This window comes from Euleptes europaea, chromosome 4 (genome assembly GCF_029931775.1).
Source record: "Euleptes europaea isolate rEulEur1 chromosome 4, rEulEur1.hap1, whole genome shotgun sequence".
In the NCBI taxonomy this organism is placed as follows: Eukaryota; Metazoa; Chordata; class Lepidosauria; order Squamata; family Sphaerodactylidae; genus Euleptes; species Euleptes europaea.
Genome location: NC_079315.1, coordinates 90,977,181 through 90,997,616, shown reverse-complemented (window position 1 = coordinate 90,997,616; position 20,436 = coordinate 90,977,181). Strand labels below are relative to the sequence as shown.

At 40.6% G+C, this 20,436-nt stretch overlaps 1 protein-coding gene across 1 annotated transcript in view; it reads right to left on the bottom strand.

Annotated features, from left to right (window-relative positions):
* Positions 1-11,428: 11,428 nt before the first annotated feature.
* Positions 11,429-20,436, bottom strand: part of SCAMP1 (secretory carrier membrane protein 1) — a 35,899-nt gene continuing 26,891 nt past the window's right edge. The window contains exons 8-9 of the mRNA XM_056848657.1: positions 14,795-14,912; positions 11,429-12,537 (exon numbers count right to left, since the gene is read on the bottom strand). Coding sequence (XP_056704635.1) covers positions 12,373-12,537; positions 14,795-14,912 — 283 coding nt within the window. The 3' untranslated portion in view covers positions 11,429-12,372. The remainder of the gene's footprint in view (positions 12,538-14,794; positions 14,913-20,436) is intronic.

Here is a 20,436-nt window from a genome sequence, read left to right as displayed (position 1 = left end):
TGTATAAAACATGTTAAAGCTGTTGTGCTGAAGAAGCAAGCATTATCCAAATTCAAGCTATTGGGGGGGGGGGAGGGATACTACTGTATTTTCTGGCGTATAAGACTACTTTTTAACCCAGGAAAATCTTCTCAAAAGTCGGGGGTCGTCTTATACGCCGGGTGTCGTCTTATACGCCGGATGCTGAATTCCGAGCCGGACTGGAGAATCTGCCTGGGGAGCCGCCTCCGCTCTGTCCATGTCCGGCAGAGGAGGGAGGGGAGGCGAGCCCGGCGAGGGCGCTCACTGCCCAGCTCGGAGTCGGAGCCAGGTGCACCGGGGTGCACGGAGGGAAGTGCTCGGCTGTGCTCCAGCGGCAGCGCAAGGCAGGCATGCGGCTGGCTGGCCGGCTGGCCGGGGCTGGGGTGGCCACTCTCTTCTCCCGGCACAGGGTGTTTTGGCTGCCGCCTAGCACACCCAACATGCCCCCTTTCCTCCCCGGCCTCCGCTTCAGCTTCTGTCTTTATGGGCTTCCCTCCCCTCCAAACCCTCCTTTAGCCCCGCCCTCCATGGGCCGTCGGCTCAGTCCTCCCCTCGCCCTTCTCGAGGGCCCTTACTCTCGCCCCCATCCCCCTCTTCTTCCCCGCTCCCTTCTCCCCTCGCCGACTCCCCGAGAGCCACGTCCCGCCGCTCCAGGTCGGCACACACTCTTCCATGCCGGGAGGTCAGCCCCCGGCCTCCTCCTGTTCCTCCCGCCAGCCCCGCCTCCCGGCGCGCTGCCAGCTCGTCCAGCCGCCCTCGCCCCCTCTTTCTCCCGCCCCGGTAAGTGGTGTTGTTTCCCCGGGGATTGAGCCGCCCCAGGAGGACCTGGGGCGCAGTCCCGAGGGCCGGCCCCAGGCCGCGGACTCGGGACAATCCCAAACTCTATATTTTAACTGTAAAAATGTGGGGTCGTCTTATACGCCCAGTCGTCTTGTACGCCAGAAAATACGGTAACTAGATTTCATTTCAGCAGGGACAGTAAGCAATATATTGCCCAGTAAATATACCTGAGGCACAGAGCTACTACAAAGAAGTACAGGCAATTGTAGCAGCCAGAATCAAAGCTAAATTTTGTTGGTCCCATAGCACATTGTGTAGTTGATCTACCTGTAGTAGTAGGCAAAGCAAATATTCTTACTAGTGTGAAGTACTGAGCCCTTGAAGTTGTGCTTAGGTTTCAACCAGCAGCAAACTTATTACAGCAGCTGTCATTGATGGACATAGCCTGAGACTTTCATCGACTGCCTCTTGCCATCATTTCATCTACAGACTTCTATCGTCCTCATCCCCAACACAGATATTAAAGAAGCCACACTATCCCATAATAAGAGACACCACGTTAAGCTGTAATACTTTTGAAAAGCTCGTATCACATCTATAGGAAATGTTGATGAATGCTGTCAACAGACATTCAGTCACTGTTCCACCCCATTTCTTAGGATTTAATGAAAACACATTCAGATAAAAGAGTTGTGTGCAGCAGTGGTGAATATAGAAACAAGAAGGGCTACCTAATGGCTAACTTCCAAATCTGGGTTATTACTTCCGCCTTACTAACATTGATATTGTGCCTCTTGATAAGCGGTAGGACACACAAAGGAAGTGAAAGCAAGGATGATAGAGCAAAACTCTACATCAACCACTAAAGATGACCACTTATTTCTACTATACCTAATTTTTTTATTGAGATATCCAATAAAAAGGAATGCCTACCCCTCTAACTCAGGATGGCTACAGGATCTTTTAACCACTGTTATAAAGTGAAAGTATTCTCCAGAAGGCACTTGTGAAGTAATGAGTCACAAACTACACGCATATGTATTTTGTGGGCCATTATCATCTGCATCAATCTGTTGAGCAACAAGAGTGCTGGTGAGGTATATTGGCCAATATAAGACAAGTTGCCCCTGCAAAGCTGGCACAGCTGCCATTTATTAAAACCTTGTACGTACCATCAATGTCGGGACCTCAGGGCCATGAAAAGGGGCCATACTGGCCATGCACAGCATGAACACATGCAGCTGCCTTATACTGACTCAGACCCTTGGTCCATCAAAGTCAGTATTGTCTACTCATACAGGTAGCTGCTCTCCAGGGTCTCAGGCAGGGGTCTTTCACATCACCTACTTGCCTAGTCCCTTTAACGAGATGCTGGGGATCAAACCTGGGACCTTCTGCATGCCATGAAGATGCTCTGCTACTGAGCCACGGCCCCTCACCATGGTAAATGCAGGGTGCATTAAGGCTAGGAGAGACTGTAAAGTATGATAATGAGAGGTTGGCACTATGTTGCTGTCGTCTGGCAAGCAAACCAACTATTTTTTCCTAGTTTGCAAACCCAGAGACTAATGTTGTTCTGCTATAGGCAGAGGTGCAGAACACAACTTGTGACCCAAGCCAAACACAGTGCATTATCGTGACCCCCATGAGCCACCCCAGATTTTTTAAAAACAGTCCTTCCCCCCTGAAAGCAGAAAAACCAGCAGGATTTAAGGGCCTAATGGAGCACTATTCCTTCCTAGTGAGCTGCATTTGGCTCAATAAGTCACAATGTGTTGAACTAGACATGGGATAGCATGCTTGGATAACTGGTGAAAAGCCAGTTGTCCCAGCATAGTTCTACACAATGTGACTTACTGAGCCAAATGATAACTTTTATGGGATGAACTAGTACAGACTGCTCTTGAGGAAGGCTTGTTTGAAAGAACAAGTTGATCCTGCAAACAGTGTTTTTATTTACAAGGCCTCCCAAGTTTCCCACTTCTGTGTTCATCAAGCAAACATTTTCTCTATAAAATGTCCTAACAACCACCATTGGAGTGAAACTTGGATCACTTAGAAATTCCAAGTTCAAATTTGCATTATCTTCAGAAGTTTTTCACCTTTAACCACAAGGCTGTAGCATTTGTAATCTAGGCAGAGTTTGCAGTAAACTAGTTTTCACCATAAAGCAGGTTATAAGTTAAGTAATTTGAAAAGCATGTACACTCACCTGATGGATATGTTGCACTGTATACCCTGTGAGACTTACCTGTAATTTGGTGCTGGTCCGGACCTCATCTGTTGTAATGGACACCAAATCTTCACTTATAACGTTTTCCCGAAAGTCCTGTCTTGGGCATGTATAGGTGCAATCCTATACATACAGCAGTGTTTGAAGACAATATCCTTTCTAACAAAATTCCCATTAACATAATTGGGATTTCAGTCATTTGCAAATATTGAGAACTCACATCTTTTGCAAAAAAACACTTCATTAGTACACAGACACAATTAACTGTACTTAGTTCCCATTTTTCATATTAGTTCATGCTTCATTAGTTTAGTTGTGGTATCTCCTATTTCCAAGACAGGATTGTCTCATGGTTTTTTCCCGTTTACACAAATTGATTACAACACAACCTCACTTGGAAACAAATTTCACTGCCATCCACCAAGTTTACATGTACTCAGAGGATCAAACTCTTGGTAAATATCAAACATCCTGTGATTTAAGGAGCCTTCTGAATTTCACCTCTGCAAGTTCAAAAATGCTTTATCAAAGTAAGATTTCAACTTCACAAGAAGCCTTATGTGACTTCATTAATTCAAGGAACAGTTTGAGTTTTTAAACCTGTGTTCTAGATATCTTACTTTAGTATTTCACAGATTTTGCGCTAATATTCCTTAAACATCTGTGGTTGAATCACTTTTGTAAACGTTTATTGTATAATGTGCCATTACTCTTTCCAGAGGGTAGTAACTTCAAAAGGTATACATAAAACTGTGTGTGATGTGCAATAACAAGAAAATTAGAAATAAAATGTTTTGAAAGGGACAAGGATAGTGGCTGTTCCATGGACAAATAAAGCTACTATAATACTATTTAACATTTATTACGTGCCAACCGTGTGCTTCCCTCTTTGGAAAGAAAATACGGAGTAACAATAAGTGTGATAATGAATCTCCAGAAGCTTTTGAACTATCTGGGTAATCCAGGCCTACTTATTTATAGCCTGAACTCTAAATGTGAAGGGTATGTTGATATTTAGCAACCAATAAGCTCATCAGAAAAAGGAAGTTGAGGGGAAGAAATGTTTCATGTGTATTATTGTCTGTTGACACACAATAAAACATTTCTGTTGAGCTGTACTGCTAATTTAATGTGTCTACAATATAGCAATTTCTTTGCCTAATAAACAGCTATTAACCCCTGGAATTTTGTGATAGATCATTTCAAATTGTGCATTGATGTTAATGGTAATCTCAAAACTCAGCCTTTTGCAAGATACACTAGACTGTTATTGGTTTACTGTTCCAGTTGCAAAAGGAAGGACAAATAGCAACTGTCCATCGAGGCTCTTTATGCAGGTACAAGTGTTGTAGTTTTTTGTTCTGATTTGATACATAGAAATACTAACAGAAGCTGTGTTAACTAGCAAACACCAGGTAACAGAAGCGCTGAGGGCAGGGCTGAATTTGATACAAATAGAAGTAATACGGTGGGAAAAATTATTATTTTAAAAGTTACCTTATTTCCCAGATGCCATTTTTCTCCATTTTCATACCTTTGATCCAGATAAAATCATGTACGATCACCACTTACTATGTCCCCTCATGATATTTTTGTAAATGGATAAAAGTCAGTCACATTGTATATATGATTCAGATCTTAGACAAATGAACTACCTAAGGCACTCAGAATCCATTAAAAATTCTTATATTAGTTCCAAGCTCCAGCTAGATATTTGTTGACTTTAGAATTACACTGACATTCTAGCCCAGTACCAGGAATAGTAGCAATGGTGCAATCCTATCTACTGTGGCAGAATAGATACATTACACACTGCTAAAATGACATTTTAAGCTTAAACAACTCATTGGTGGTCACAAAAGATACTTTAACAACTCGTTTTAATCATATGTCTTCAAGTCACAGATGAAGAAACAGCTTAGTGTGGCATCAGCACTGTCAACCCCACACAAAACAAGGAATCTGTACAGTTACTTAATTGTGCAAGATTTGCACATGAGATGTGTATTGAATTTCAACTATTTAGGGTATGATCCTCCCCCAGTATCATCAACGAAGCCCCAGTCAATCCTAGGCATACTTGGCTAGGATATTACATGGCTCAATGGATGTAACAATTACAAGCAAAGGGTAATATGAACCTACACCAACCATCTTTAGGAGCTGATGTGACCAGTTACAAGCAGTACTGGTAGAAGGTGGCTGATTCCTGTATCTCAGGTAGTCTAGCGTCTGTCACCTACATGAGTGGTATGAACTCACTAGAATAGTGCAAAAAGGCAACAAGGTAGCTCATTCTCTTCAAACGGTATTTAGCCAATGGATCTAATTGATGAAATACAATCTGACAGACTTGTAAGATGCCCCTGTTCAATCAGAGAGTAGATTTTTAAATGTTTTAGACATTATTTTTAATAACTTATTTCAGTTTCATTTGAGACATTCTTCCAGGTAAGAAGCAAGGACGAATACCTCTTATAAGATGGTACCTGCTGTGTCAGAGTTACATGCATGCATGGTCTTTAAAACTGTGTTCTTCTTTGGAATTACTGAATTGTCACATGCAAAGGTATGCAGATTAATTATTTCAATTCATAGCTCTCATGATTAACTAAGATTTCTTAACCTAAGCTTGTTGAGATACTGTTTAAAACTGATAACATACTATAAATGTTCATGCTGGTGAATTGTGCCTGTTCAGACACAATGCAGTCTGTTGTTATGGGAAGACCTCCAGTTCACATGCACTCCTTCCATCCACCTCCCTCACACACAGTAGACTGAAGACTTCCAGGTTCCCAACAAACAACAGTTTCTCATGACATCCAAACTGAACAAAAAAGATAACCTGTGAATTGTTCTCTCAGCCACAAAACAGGAGCCCAAACTGTGAGTTAACCTCAAGCATTCCCAGTCCTCCATCCCATAACAAACCATGATTTGTTGTTATGTCTGGGTGCATCCCTTGTGCCCAAAGAATAGATTATAGCAGCCAGCAAAAGTTGCATGAATTCTGGCACTTTCAGTTTTCTCATGCACAATTTGTGACCCAGATACAGTTTACCAGCTGAATTCTGCGTCCTGCTAGCAGGCATACAAAACAGAAAATTCCGTGTCCAAGCTGATCTGAAAGTTAATGTTAGACATTTTTGGGGAATGCTGTATTTAAGAAGACACTGTAGTGCCAGAAAATCAATGTCATATCCATCAGTATACAAATATTTTAAATACGTAATACCAATGAGAGCCTACAGAACTTACAGGTTCAGGCAAGGATTTATGCATGCCTTAATGTAACACGAATTTGTTTGTACAGTACCCATGCCTCTCAAAACCATCTAAGAATGCTCGTGAAAACTCTCCTGAAACATAAGAGAAGCTTATTATGTGGCACAGGATGCCACTTTCTGAGGAAGGAAAACAGGCAAACATTTCTCTGGACAGAAAGAAGAGAGGCATGAACTTCTCTGGTTTGCACCTGGTAAAAGAAAAATTAACTACTACTACATTGACAAGAATTAATAGTAGATGCAGTGACCCTCCACAGAAGTAACAAACAAATACCAGGATAAATTGTTTTCAGAAGTTTCATTTTACTTCCACCAAATTCCCAGACAAATTTAATACTTGTAGATTTAATCAGTACCAACAAATCATATTTTCTTTTCAAATGCTCCAACGTACATCACAAAACCAAACACTGCATCTATCACTGGGTTCTACCTTAAAACCAGTCCCAGTTCTAATTGTTGTCCTGGTAATTGACATAGTTTTCCCATTGCAGCAGAATTTACATACATGTTACAAAAGGTCAACTTCCCAATTCAGCTCTAGTTGCATTTACTTCTGCATTATTACTAATTCCAGAACAGGGACACCGACAAACACTAGGATGACACACGCATATAAATGCATACCAGACTGAAATGTTATGCAGTGGGTATAGACGACAGTCACATTTGTATGAACATCGGGATATAGATGTTACCTATCCGCGCTGCATTACTTTCAATTCAATGTGCATCCTTACTCACATTCTGGCACTGTGTTGACTATGCTTGACTAGAGCTGAATCAGGTAAAATATGTGGTACCTTCCATACCTCTTGCGTTTATTTTGCCGTTTACAAAAAAACACCCTTCCTTGTTTTTAAAACTACAGAACAAACTGTCCAGAAACGTTTTATTCTATGTGACTGAGTTAATACAATAAATATGCAGAACCTTTGAACTACTCAGACATGCAACATCAGAGGACCTGTGTGCATTTGTACGGAACTGTGACATTCACCAGGATGGCAAAGCACTGTTAGTAATTTACAAAATATACAGACATCCCTCGGATAACTCCCTCCAATGCCTAAATAAGAGATCACAGACTACTGAAATTCCAGTATTGAAACTTTGTATTTTGAACAAAACTTGCCACAATTGGATACTACAACATGGCTTAAATGGGCATACACTTGATAACTGACATACTACTTTTTTGTTAAACATTTTAACATACATCAGCCTTCTTGACATATTTCAAACCAGAAAAAGCTCAGGATTAAGTCAGTTTCTCCTGACTTATTCCAGATGATGTTCTAGGGGTTTGAAAGAGTGTACTAGATAAAGAAGTCTATACACATTATACTTCATTTCCTGGGACCAAAAATGGGTACAGGGCTATAGCAAACTCAGCCGGTATCTACTTCAAGTTCTACACTACCCCCTGAGAAAAACAAAATATTCCAGTATCATCTTTTTTGTAAAATACAATTTTTGCCATCTGATGTGATTCTGACAATAAGAACCAAGATTAGCAACCAACTGCATAATTGCTACTGATATAGAATAAAGGAGTAAAAAGTAAAAATATGCAACAACATATACACATTTCCTCCCCTGGGGGGGAGTTTGCACAGGCAAAAGTATTGGATCTACGACAGATCCATGATTAGTTTTTATACTCCCCATTTGATGGCCATTGGCTCTATATATCATTGCCCCTAGTGTTCAAAATTATGCAACTAATATAAACTACGCAAGTCAAACCATTATATTTACATCTGCGTCACTTGATTTGGTTTACAAAATGTGGATTCTTCTCAATACAGAGTTTTCCTTTTCTGCGCTGGGCAGGTGTGGTTATTATCCTCCGTACTTCAACTACTGCAGACTTCCAGTGCAAACTATCACCGGCATTGACTATATGCTCCTTACTGTCAGTCTTGTTCCCCAGTGAGTGCCCTTTCTGAGTTGACAGAGTTACTTTCAGATGTGGTGCTGGAGACACCTAGACTAATAGTTCTGGGAGACTTCAACATACATGCTGGATATCTTGCTAGGGCTGGCTCAGGATTTCATAGCTTCTTTCACTGCCGTGGTTTTCTCTCAAATTACAACAGGCCCAATACATGAAAGAGGTTATACTACAGACTTAAATTTTTGCACTGAGCTTTTAAGGGAAGGTTTGGTTTCAGGGTTGGATATGGCCTGAAGCATGGTCTGGCCATATCTACTCAAGGCAAAGATGAAAGTGGCCCTGAGAGCCCACTGGAAAGGGAGTCTAGTTAAAGTTGTCCACCCATTTAAATGAATGGGCTTAGACTGGAGTAACTCTCCTTAGGAATGCACTGTTAGTTGTGATACTACTGCTAAGTTTTTTGCTGATCAAATACCAAGAATATGCTCTGATCTGGATGCCGGTTGTAACATAGGTCCACCAGAAGAAATGTCTAAATCACTGCTTGGTCTATTTATGGACCATTTTGACCCAGTTTCTGGGATTGATATGGATAAGATCCTGGGATCTGTGAAGGCCACTACTTGTGCCCTGGATCCTTGCCCATACTGGCTATTAATCATGTAAGGACCACATCAACAAGCCTTTAGTTTCTATTATAAATAAATCACTAACTCAGGGCACCTTCCCATGGCCACTGAAATAGGCAGTTATCCATCCACTAATTAAAAAAACAATCCCTACTGAAAAACAATGTGGCTAATTACTGCCCAGTCTCTAAGTGATTGAAAGAGCAGTAGCAGACCAAGTCCAGGTTTTCTTGGATAACTCATCTGCTCTGGACCCTTTTGGGTTTGGTTTCAAGTCAGGCTATGGGACAGAGATGATCCTGCTGGCTTTAGTTGATGACCTCCATGTGAATGTAGACAAAGGCCATGCCTCTTTGTTTCTTCTACTGGATTTAGAAGAAGAAGAGTTGGTTTTTATACCCTGCTTTAAAGCAACTCTTAAGAAGACCTTAAGGTAGAGAAAATAAACCCGAACCTGAAATTTACCGGATTTTTGTGTGTGCACAAGCCTAATGTACATTATAGTTCAAATAATTTCTCAAAGTGTTGCCATTGGAGGCATCTTATCATCAGTGTGGGACCCATCTTGTGAGGTTCCACAGGGTGCAATCATAGCCACCAGGCTTTTCAATCTCTATGTAAAGCCTGTAGGACAAATCAGTCATAGCTTTGGGGTTTGTTGTCATCAATATGCGATGACACCCAGCTCAATATATCTTATCCAAATTTCCTGGTGATTTGGTAGAGGTCCTGAATCACTACCTGGCTGGTGTGGTTAACTAAGAGTGGACAAATTGAAACTAAACCCTGAAAAGACAGAGGCATTGCTAGTAGGGAAGGTGGAGATCTTGATGGACATGTGCTTTCCACCTTCAGTGAGGTTCAGCTGACCCTTGCTGACTCAAGTTAAGAGCCTTAGGTTATACTGGATCCAGCATTACTGCTAGAGAAGCAAGTTAATGCAGCTGCAAACACTCATTTTAGCCTGGAAATGGCACCCTGCCTTGATATGGCTGATCTGGCCACCTGGATCCACAGTAACAGTGACTACTTTAAAGCACTCTACATTACTCTCCCCTCAAAGTCAACTCAGAGACTCCAGTTGGTGCAGAACTCTACAGCCTGGCTATCACTGGAAGCCAGATGGGACATGCAGACACTCCATTGGCTACCCATCAGTTACAGGGCTCAATTGAAGGTACTAGCTATCACATACAAAGCCCTTCATAGCCTTCGTCTCTCATATCTGTGGGGCTGCCTCTCCTCCTATGCTCCCTCACAACAGCTTCACTCATTTGAGCAGGGCCATCTGCAAATGTCACCCTGAAAATGGGCAAAATCAGCAGCTGCCCACACACATGCATTCTCTGTTGTGGCTACCAACTTATGGAATGGCCTGTCTGATGAAGTCAGGAAGGCTCCCACTCTCCTAGCTTTTTACAAACCATGCAAAAAAACTGAATTATTCAAGAAGGATTTTTTACACATGTTATAGGGCTGTACTGTAACAAAATGGTTCCAAAAGAGACTTGGGATTGTGGTCTATAGTACTGTGTATAGTTCATACTGTCTGTTGCTGTAGGTACTATCCTACTATGTAATTTTTTCATCATTTAGTGAATCATGTTAATACTTATGCTTTGTTTCAGCTCTGTTTCGTATTTCTGGCTGGTCCCAGATTTCTACAATCCAAATCCTAATGCATTTTTCACTGGATGCTCCATCCGGTTGACTGTATTGACTTACTCTGTCAAATCCGCCTTGGGTCCCATTGACAAAGACGCACTATAAATAAATAAATAAAATAAAACAAAGACTAACATCTTTTACTAATCTGGAATACACTCAGTCTATCACCACATATGATCTTACATGCCTTCTGTTTTACAAATAAGCTGAAAACAACTTGGTTTAAAATATAATTTCCATACAGTCCATTTTATAGTATTTGTGATTGTGATGAAGTTACTAAATTTATCTTGATTGTTTAGGCCTATAAAGTAACAGTCATAATTTAAGGTATGCAAGCATGACCATTTTAGGTATTAGACCTTCAAGAATTATTATTTTTCCAAGTAAATACTGGGTTAGAGTGTACTGACATTAGGATCTATCTTGCAAAACCTTAAGCGTTCTCAGTGTCAGAACTTGAAGTTAATCCAAGATATCTTCTAGGTGGCCATTCAACAATACATCTTCCTTAGAACATCAGGTTAAAACAACATGAACTTAAACGGAACAACAATAAATCTCAGAACATGAAGTTCAACTAAAAATATCAGAAAACAACTAGCTCTGTAGAACACATAACCAGTTGATTAATACTGTGCTAAACCAACTTCTGAATAAATGCATTTTATAAAATGCCAATTGATTAAATCACACATGAAGGCCGAGGTATGTTAAAAAGAATTCAAGTACATAATTAAATGCCAGTTTGAAAAGCCTTGATTAGAGAATATGGTTTAGGTTAAAAATTTAAATAAGATACTGTATGTTCTGATGTTTGTACAACCAGTAAACCAAGTGATTGACAAGGCTAAAGATTTTGTACCATTGTTAAACACAAGTGCACACTAAAAAAAAAACAAAAACAGAATGCTTAAATACAACAAAAATGTCACAGCATTTAACACAAATCAGAAAGATCCAGCAATATGGGAGTGTTCAAAACATAGAATAACATTTTTTCTTTAGGTAAATGTTTTCCAAAGACAGGAAAATCAAAATTAAAAATAGATATAATCACTCAGCTCTGATTAAACTTAATTAACTTCTCTTCATTGTATGTTGCATTACATATTCTTTCAATGACAGTATCTGAGTAGCAAAACCATTCCAAGCTAGAAGACCATACACCATAAAAACAGATTCCCAACAAATACTATAACCATAGTTGTAGAGACAGATTCTGGACCAAAACACTAGTTCAATGTGGCCAAATAACTGTTTCATGCAAACTCAGATTTTTATCAAAAGACCTATTATCCTAAAAAAAGAATTTACATTATCTATCATACTTATTTTAAGCTTACGTCTGTCCTTCATCAGCTGCTGAAGATGTACAGCAGCAGCTAAATATCACGTTCAAACCCGTCAGCCACCCTGTTTCTCACATAAGAAATAGGGAAGCAAACTATTAGGAACAAGAAGAGTTGCTCCAAAGTGCTTGTCTCAAGTCAAAGTGGAAGGTCCAAGAGAGAACTGACCAGAAAACCCCTAAAATCCATTTAAGGTGACCCCAGAAGCTGCCATATCAATTTCAGATGCACTGTTGAAATTTTCACAGCACGCCTCCAAAAATATGGAGAAAAAGATAATTCAAACAATTTTAAGTTAGAGAGTAGCCAGGAAGTACTTTTGAATAAATAAGTGTATAAAGGAATGAAACAAGGACCTTTTTCCTGTTTTAGCCCATGCACAGCTGAAGAGGAGACATACATGCTGTGTGCATTTTGAACACAAGTCTTTAGGGAGTATAAGTGACTGGAAAATAAAATACAGCCAGAAAATTGTAGTGATTTTCATCTCTTTCTTTCTCTATATTTGGTTACCCTTGAAAGCATTTTGAGCGGCACTAGTTGCTGCTGTTGATGCAGCGTTGGCTGCAGCAGTTTGTACAGTTTTATTGGACATCACACCCGTTGCAAATTCTTGCTGGGCCTTCTCAAAACTTGCTCCAGTTGTGCGGTAAAGCCCATGTACCTAAGGGAAAACCCAGAATGAGACATATTTCAAACCTGAGAGAGAAAAACTTTACTTAAACTTGTGCATTACATGCCTGATCATAGCAAGCTAAGATGACCAGAACGATTTCAACAAAAATTAGTTACTTACCTACAGTAAGTTGTTATATTAAATAACAAATAATGACAATAACATAATTGTGATGGACAGCTGAATATTGATGTGTGGTCCCAGTCATGGAACCTTGAGTAACAGGAGGTTCGAAAAGGAACACCCCCAGTAGAGAGTTGGCAGTTGGAGAATGACAGTTAAAGGCTGGCAGCCAGGGTGGAAGGAAGACAGTTGTATGTAGGATCAAGAAGGATCCTGTGTGTGGGAAGTGAATGAAGTATCTTTCCCTAATGCAAATAGCTCTAAAGAAAAGGGGGAAATCCCTCACCAGTTTTAAAGAGGAAAACTGGAGACCTGTGCATTTTGTTCCTGCCTCCACCAACTTAGAGGCCGTGTTTCAAAGAAGCTCATGTCAGTTCAACTAAGCAGTAACTGCCAAGTTTTCCAGTCTCTCAAAAGAAGCAAACAGTGAAACCTATCAACTGCATTCTGAATACAAAATGTCTGTTGTATATAGTTATCCTAAGTTTCCTCAGTCCTGTTGTTGTGTTACCTGCCAAGTTTATTCCTGAAATCTCACCGACGACTTTACAATTTCCCCGGAAGAGAAAAATAAAACAGTTTTGAATTCTTAATTCATTCTGCCTCTCTCATGTCATATTCTGATTTAAACAAATAAAGGGTTTTTTGGTGGATTCATTATCGTCCTAGGTGTGGGTTAGTAAAACAACAAGAGACAAGTCATAAGACTCTGGAGTTAATGAATTGGTGAGGAATGATATCTGTCACAATATCAGATAAGCTTTTACACAGATACCCTAACAATATGCGTATTCTTCCCATGCTCTTAACTACTAAAAATATTTATTACAAATTCACTTCCATTTGATTCCATTACAACTGCTGCTCTTATGACTACAGTCTGGAGCTCTAACAACAAAACAGTAAAAAAAGGATGATGATAATGATGAGGATAATAATAATAATTTTGGACAGTCCAATAGACAATGGGGCAAGGTGTCACGGCTCTCTCTCTCGGCAATATAAAATCATTATTGTTAACTATTAAACTCCTATGGGTATCTAATCCTGACTTTTTCCATTTGTTAAGGGGCTTTAGCAGAAAGCCCTGAAGTTTATCCAATCCCATGACAACTGGTGCAAGAGGAGAAATGCCTGGTGATAACTTTTTATTATAGGAATCCCAACTACTTAAAAGGTTATTTAGTATAAAATTATTAAAGATATATATCTTTTTGTTTCTAATTTCTTGAGCCATAAAAAGGTTTCTAATGGCATTTTAACATAAGCTTACTTAACTGCAGTTTGCAAGGAATCTGTGATGTCCAAAATCCACCCATCATGATACAGCATCATGATAGTTTATTTATTTCGCATTCCCAGACCTCCCTTAGTCCACCTACTTCGTGCGACGGACTAGCTAACCCTCTGTTTCTTTTTCCCCTGTATAAAGTTGTTAATACTGTTTTGTTAATCTTTTAAATTGTTGCCAGAAATTACTACTGGGAGGTTAGCTAGTAGGTAACTAACTTTGGGATTATTAGACCACCTGCAGTGAAGAATTTGAGGCATAAAAGAATAACCTTCCTTAAAGAGCCCCAGATTTAAAGGGTACAATGCACTGCACCTCAAAAACAACTTTTAATTTAACTGAAAGGACAGAAAGTCTCTCTCAACCTAAATGGAACTCTATGAAAGGCTGAGAGGGAACTCAGTGCACACATTGAAAACTATGAAAGGCATTTAGCTGCCGATCATTTTTCTTGGCTCTACTCCTAGGCACCCCTATGTACATTTTCCAATTTGTTCTCTGACCTGAGGACATATAGTGTCAATGACTAGATATTGTACTTCTTTTTATTTGTACTCCAACAGATTTGGTGCCTGATCTAATGAGACCCCCGTGAGGCAAAAGTATAAAACACAGAAGTCTAAGATATTATTATGGAGAAATGCCCAGAATCCACAAGTTCCCTTCATAAAAGGCAGGCAGATAAGCACTGGACAACACGAGTTTGGAGTCAGGGGATAAGGGCAAATTCCAACTCAATTTTGTTTGCCAAAATTATATATAGAGTAAAACTGTATTACATGGTTTGACTTTATTAAATAGCAAGGATCTGAAGGCAGAAAAACCACTTACCTTCTTAAACATAACTAGTGAGATGACTGCAGATGCTGTGAAAAGTGCTGCTATGATTATCATCATAATGCCTACTGGAATACTTAGGTTAAGCCCAGTAAGAGATGAAATCCATCCACTATAGACAAAAAGAAAATACAACTTTTTGTACATACATATGCTCCAAAATAGGACATCTCATAGAACCATGGCTATTGTTCCTTACACTAAAATACCCAAGGAATATATCATTATCTCGAACACATAGCTTAATAATTCTGATGACACCAAGTAAGAATCAAGGTTTTAAAAGTATTTTATACAAAAGATTGCTCAGACAGTATTAAGAATTGAAAGCATATACACATTTCAGTTGTTTTTATAGATAATGAACATAAATTTATTTATCATCTTGCTGGATTCTAGTAAATAACCTTTGACTCCAAATTCTGATTGAGAATTCGGTTAAAATGCCTTCTCTCTCTCTCCCTCTCCTTTTTGCCAGTAATCAGATTTAAAGTTTACAAACCACCAAAATCATCATGAATATAAATTTATTTATCATCTTACTGGATTCTTGTAACAAACCTCTGACTCCAAATTCTTGTAACTAATCTTTGACTCTGAATTCGGTTAAAATGCCCTCTCTCTCCTTTTTGCCAGTAATCAGAGTTTACAAACCACCAAAATCATCACAAGGGCCCTTCAAATGCATTCTGCAACTTGTGGTGTACCTGAACAATGTTCTTTATACACACACAGAATTCCATGGCAAAAATCTCAGGGTTTTTAACTAATCCGGGCCAATATGATTACAGTAGTCCCCTTATCTTGGCACAAACATAGTACAAATATTAAGACTACAGCTTCTGAAATATTCTGATCTTAAAAGCTTGCACTGAAGAAAATAAGCCTCTTTAGAACTATCTAAAGTACGCAGATTCCAATCTCATATACTGTTAGGTGCCAAAAATATATTTGTTCCATGTTGTGGTTCCTGCAAAAATGTGTTCTGTGAATGGCGCTGACGGGGAAATTATTTGCCAACAACTCAGGGAAGTGACAAAAATTTCCTTGCAAGGGAAACTATCCACACAACACATTTTCATGGCATTCCCATCATGCAAACAAATCTGAAAACTGAACAAACATGCTGCATGAACGGCTTCCCTAGATTTCTCAAAGTATCATATATTACAATTTTTAAACCCTGCAGGATAAACCATTCAATAGCATAGCGGCTAAAAGGCTGGGCTATGAATCCAGATGTTCCTGGTTCTAATCTTTGTTTTGGCTGGGAACTTACTAGTAGCCTTCAGAGTGACTCTATGTCAGTCCCAGGCCCAGCCTCTCCCCAACTTTGTAGCATGGGGATAATAAACTGACCTACCTCACAAGGTTGTTACAAGGAGTAGAAAAGAATAATGCATATAAAGAGCTTTGAACACTCATAAGTGCTACCTAGATGCCACGTATGAGCAGGATGGCAGGTATTTTTAAATGGGTAATAAGTGCCTTAAACCACTTCTAGTTATCATGTTATGTTTACCAAGGAATAGAAGTGTAAATTTGCTGCAGCCAAACATCAAAAAGTCTCAAACCAACACAAAAATTAATGAATTTATTGTGGCATAAGCTTTTGTAAACATCTGATGAAGTGGGCCCTAACTCATATACGTTTATGCCACAGTTAACTTGTTAGACTGTAAGATGTCGCATAAAAATACAATAAAAATTTATAAAAAAAAGACTGTAAGATGTCAGTATAATATGTATATACATGCTCCTACATAATTTCTAGTGATTAATGAATAAAATATATGAACAATTATCCAGTCTCATAACAACCAGCTCAAAAACAACTTCATCCCTTGCCCTGTTGCAAGAAGAACTGAGAAACTGAGCCAAGTTAGTCTTTAATGTGTCCAGCCAGACTCTGGAAGACCCAGCAGCCAATTTTTATATAATATTCGCAAGTATCTTGATTCAGCTGAGACAGAGTATAAACATTATCCGCTTAAAGTTTGCATCATTCACAAAAAGCCAAGAAGTGAGAAGTTGAGCATTAGCAGCATTTGGTGGATGGTGGAAATGCTAGGTGTGGGCTTCTACAGGACCTGGAATATCTGGGGGGGGGGTTGCTTTTGGCATTCCAAAGCATGGCACCTTTTTATCTTACTCTGGAAGCCATTCCATAAAATTGGTCCAATGAATAAAAAGACCTGAGATCTAAGAAAAGAAGCTTACAGATACTCAAGCTGGCACAGTGAACAGGAACTTACTGGAAGTGTGTAAACAGAGGGGCTTTGCAGAAATCTGCAGATACTGTCTACTAATACAACATGTAGACTTCATAAAGTCTTTGTATTTTAAGCAACAGCTGTTCATCATCTGCACATAAAACTTTCCTTTGAAGTCAATAGCACTGACCTTCACACAAAGAGTTAGGGCCAGGAGAAATAAATTAGAAAATGAAGTGTGGTAAATGTCCCCTTTAATTCAGCAGGAGTTCAGGAAGCCTAACTACGCTATAGATTACACACAAGAAGACACCCCCCATGCATATATTGTATATTCTTATGCTGAGGGAGAGTAACAGGATAATTAGAAGTTTTTATTAGTTAAGCACCAAGGCTAGTAAGGCTAGTAACATTATTCATTGATTTTAAAATCCTTTCTACAATTTACGAGGAAAGAATCTCCATAACTGTTGGCACTGTTTTCATTCTTCCATAAAATCTCCATTTTACCCCTGTTGGTCCATTTTATGATTCTGTTGATCTGCCTCTCATGACTTGACTGACTGATTAGTTCAGATGGCTTGGCAAACTCAACGGTTATGTCTTTATCACTGTCTTAGTTGCTGTGATATCCCACAGGGCATGGGCAGCCTAGGTCAAAGTACACTAGAGATGCCTTAAAATATGGATTAAAAATTTAATAAAATGTATGATGATGATTATCACCACCCCATCAAATTACATCTTGCCAGTGCAAATTAGTTGTGGAATTTTTATATAGCAGGATGGGCCACAAAAAGGCAGAAGACACTGCTTACGTAATTTATGCTAATTATGGTATATGATTCTACTTAACCTGCAAAATATAGCCTTGGATACTCACCGTGAGGGCTTATTCTCCTCTGAGGCGAAGGGCATCCTGAGCTGCGGGTTGTTTTCCCTCTCCATCCGGGTAGGCAGGACTAAAAGATTCTGACTTCCTGTGATACTTGGCGGGAAAACAGCCTGAGGAAGCCAGTTACCGTCTAGACTAGCTACATTAACAGCAGTAGGAAGAACTCGCTATATAAACTAACTGTAAATTGCAATTGCATATAACCCAACATGAACAGATAGACAGATAGAGCCATTCCTGTGCTAAGCAGGAGACAAGTACTGAACAGTTAAAATTTTTATTGTAAGACAAGTTATAAGGGAGGGGCAGGATGCCCTTCGCCTCAGAGGAGAATAAGCCCTCACGGTGAGTATCCAAGGCTATATTCTCCCCTGAGGCAAGGGCATCCTGAGCTGCGGGACTTATAAGAGCTCCCCAAAAAAGGGTGGGATAAGCTACACTTACTCGACTACATTCTGCAGGACCCTGCGGCCGAAGGCCGCCTGCGCTGAGGACCATGTGTGAATTTTATAATGCTTGATAAATGTTGAAACAGAGGACCAGGTTGCGGCCCGGCAAATTTCTTCCAGCGGGGCCTGTTTGTCAAAGGCGGCAGTAGTTGCCATACTCCTAAGGGAATGAGCTGTGATGCCCTCGGGCACTGGCTTGCCAGCTACCTTGTAAGCTTCAGCTATGCATGCCTTGATTGTGTTACTGATGGCAGCGGCTGACATCTTTTTTCCTTTACTGGGGTTAGATATTCCTATAAATAGGAAGTCTGACTTTCTAAATTCTGCAGTACGCTTAATGAATGTGCGGATGGCTCTCCTGAGGTCTAAGGTATGCCATAATGCTTCGGTTGTGCCTGATGGATTGGGGCAGAACGATGGGAGGTTTATTTCCTGAGATCTATGGAAATGGGAGTTTATTTTAGGCCGGAAGGTGGGGTCTGGAGTTAGGACAACCTTGTCTTTATGGAAGACACACAGGCCTTTTCTGATGGAAAGGGCTCTGAGTTCCGATACCCTCCTAGCTGAGGTAATAGCTGTAAGGAAGAGGACCTTCATGCGAAGGTACCTCATCGGAACCGTTTTGAGAGGTTCGAATGGTGGACCCATGAGAATCTTAAGAACCAGATTAAGATTCCATGTAGGGAACCTGTGAGAGGCAGGAGGTTGAATTTGGGATACCCCTTTTAGAAAGGCAGAGATGTGTCTATGCTGTGTCGTGGGATGTCCGTCCGTGAAAGGAACAACAGTAGAAATGGCGGCCAATTGTCTTCTTAAAGTGGAAGCCTTCAGGTTCTGTCTAACCCCTTCCTGTAAAAATTCCAGGATGCCGGGAATGTCAGGGTGAAGTGGGTCCATTTGCTTTCTCCTGGCCCAGCGAACGAAAGCCTTCCACGACGCGTTGTAAATGCGCCTAGTGGAGGGCTTTCTGGCCTCCAAAATTGTGTTAACCACTTCGACGGAATAGCCTAGCTCTAGCAGTGACCGCCTTTCAAGTGCCAGGCGGTCAAACAGAACCAATGAGGGTCTGGGTGAAGGATAGGTCCCTGTCTGAGAGTGTTGGATTCCGTTGGAATTTGCCATGGATCTTGGCAGGACATGCTCTTCAGAGTTACAAACCATGGCCTCCGAGGCCAGTAAGGGGCTATTAATATCACATTGGCTTTGTATTGATGGATCTTGCGGAGGACTTTTGGTAGAATGGGTATTGGGGGGAAAGCATACAGCAGTCCCCTGGGCCACGGGCTGAGAAGGGCGTCTGTGCCTTCTGCCTTTGGGTGAAAATACCTGGAGTAGAATCTGAGTACCTTGCGGTTTGATTCGGAGGCAAACAGATCTACTAAGGGGGTGCCAAATATTTCTGTGATCTGAAGAAATGTTCCTGGATCTAACTCCCATTCTCCTTCGTCTAAATTTTGCCGGCTTAACCAGTCGGCCTGGCAATTGAGGTCTCCCTTGATATGTTCCGCTCTGATCGAGGGAAGATTGGCTTGAGCCCAAGTGAGAATTGCTACTGCTTCTCTGTGAAGGGAAGAGGACCTGGACCCCCCCTGTTTGTTGATGTGCGCTTTTGTAGCGACATTGTCCGTTCTGATAAGTACATGATGGTTCCTGATTATGTCTGCGAACTTCCAGAGAGCTAATTTGACAGCTCTCAGCTCCAACAGGTTGATATGGAGCAGTGATTCCTGGTGGGTCCAGCGACCCTGGGCTACCTGATCTCCCAATATGGCCCCCCATCCGAAAAGGCTGGCGTCTGTGAAGACTTGAACAGGGTCTTCGTGAATGTACTGTGTGGCTTTGTGCAGGTTCGACGGAACAGTCCACCACAGAAGACTGTGTCTGACGCTGTGTGGGATTGTCACTGACTTGACCTTTTTTCTTGCTATATCTAATTGGTGGGGACGTAGAAGCCACTGAAGGGGGCGTGAGTGAAAGCGTGCCCATGGGACAATCGCTATGCACGACACCATCAGGCCCAGTAGAGCCGCAAGGGACATTAGCATAGCGGACTTTGATTTGGTCAGTTTGGTAGCAAAG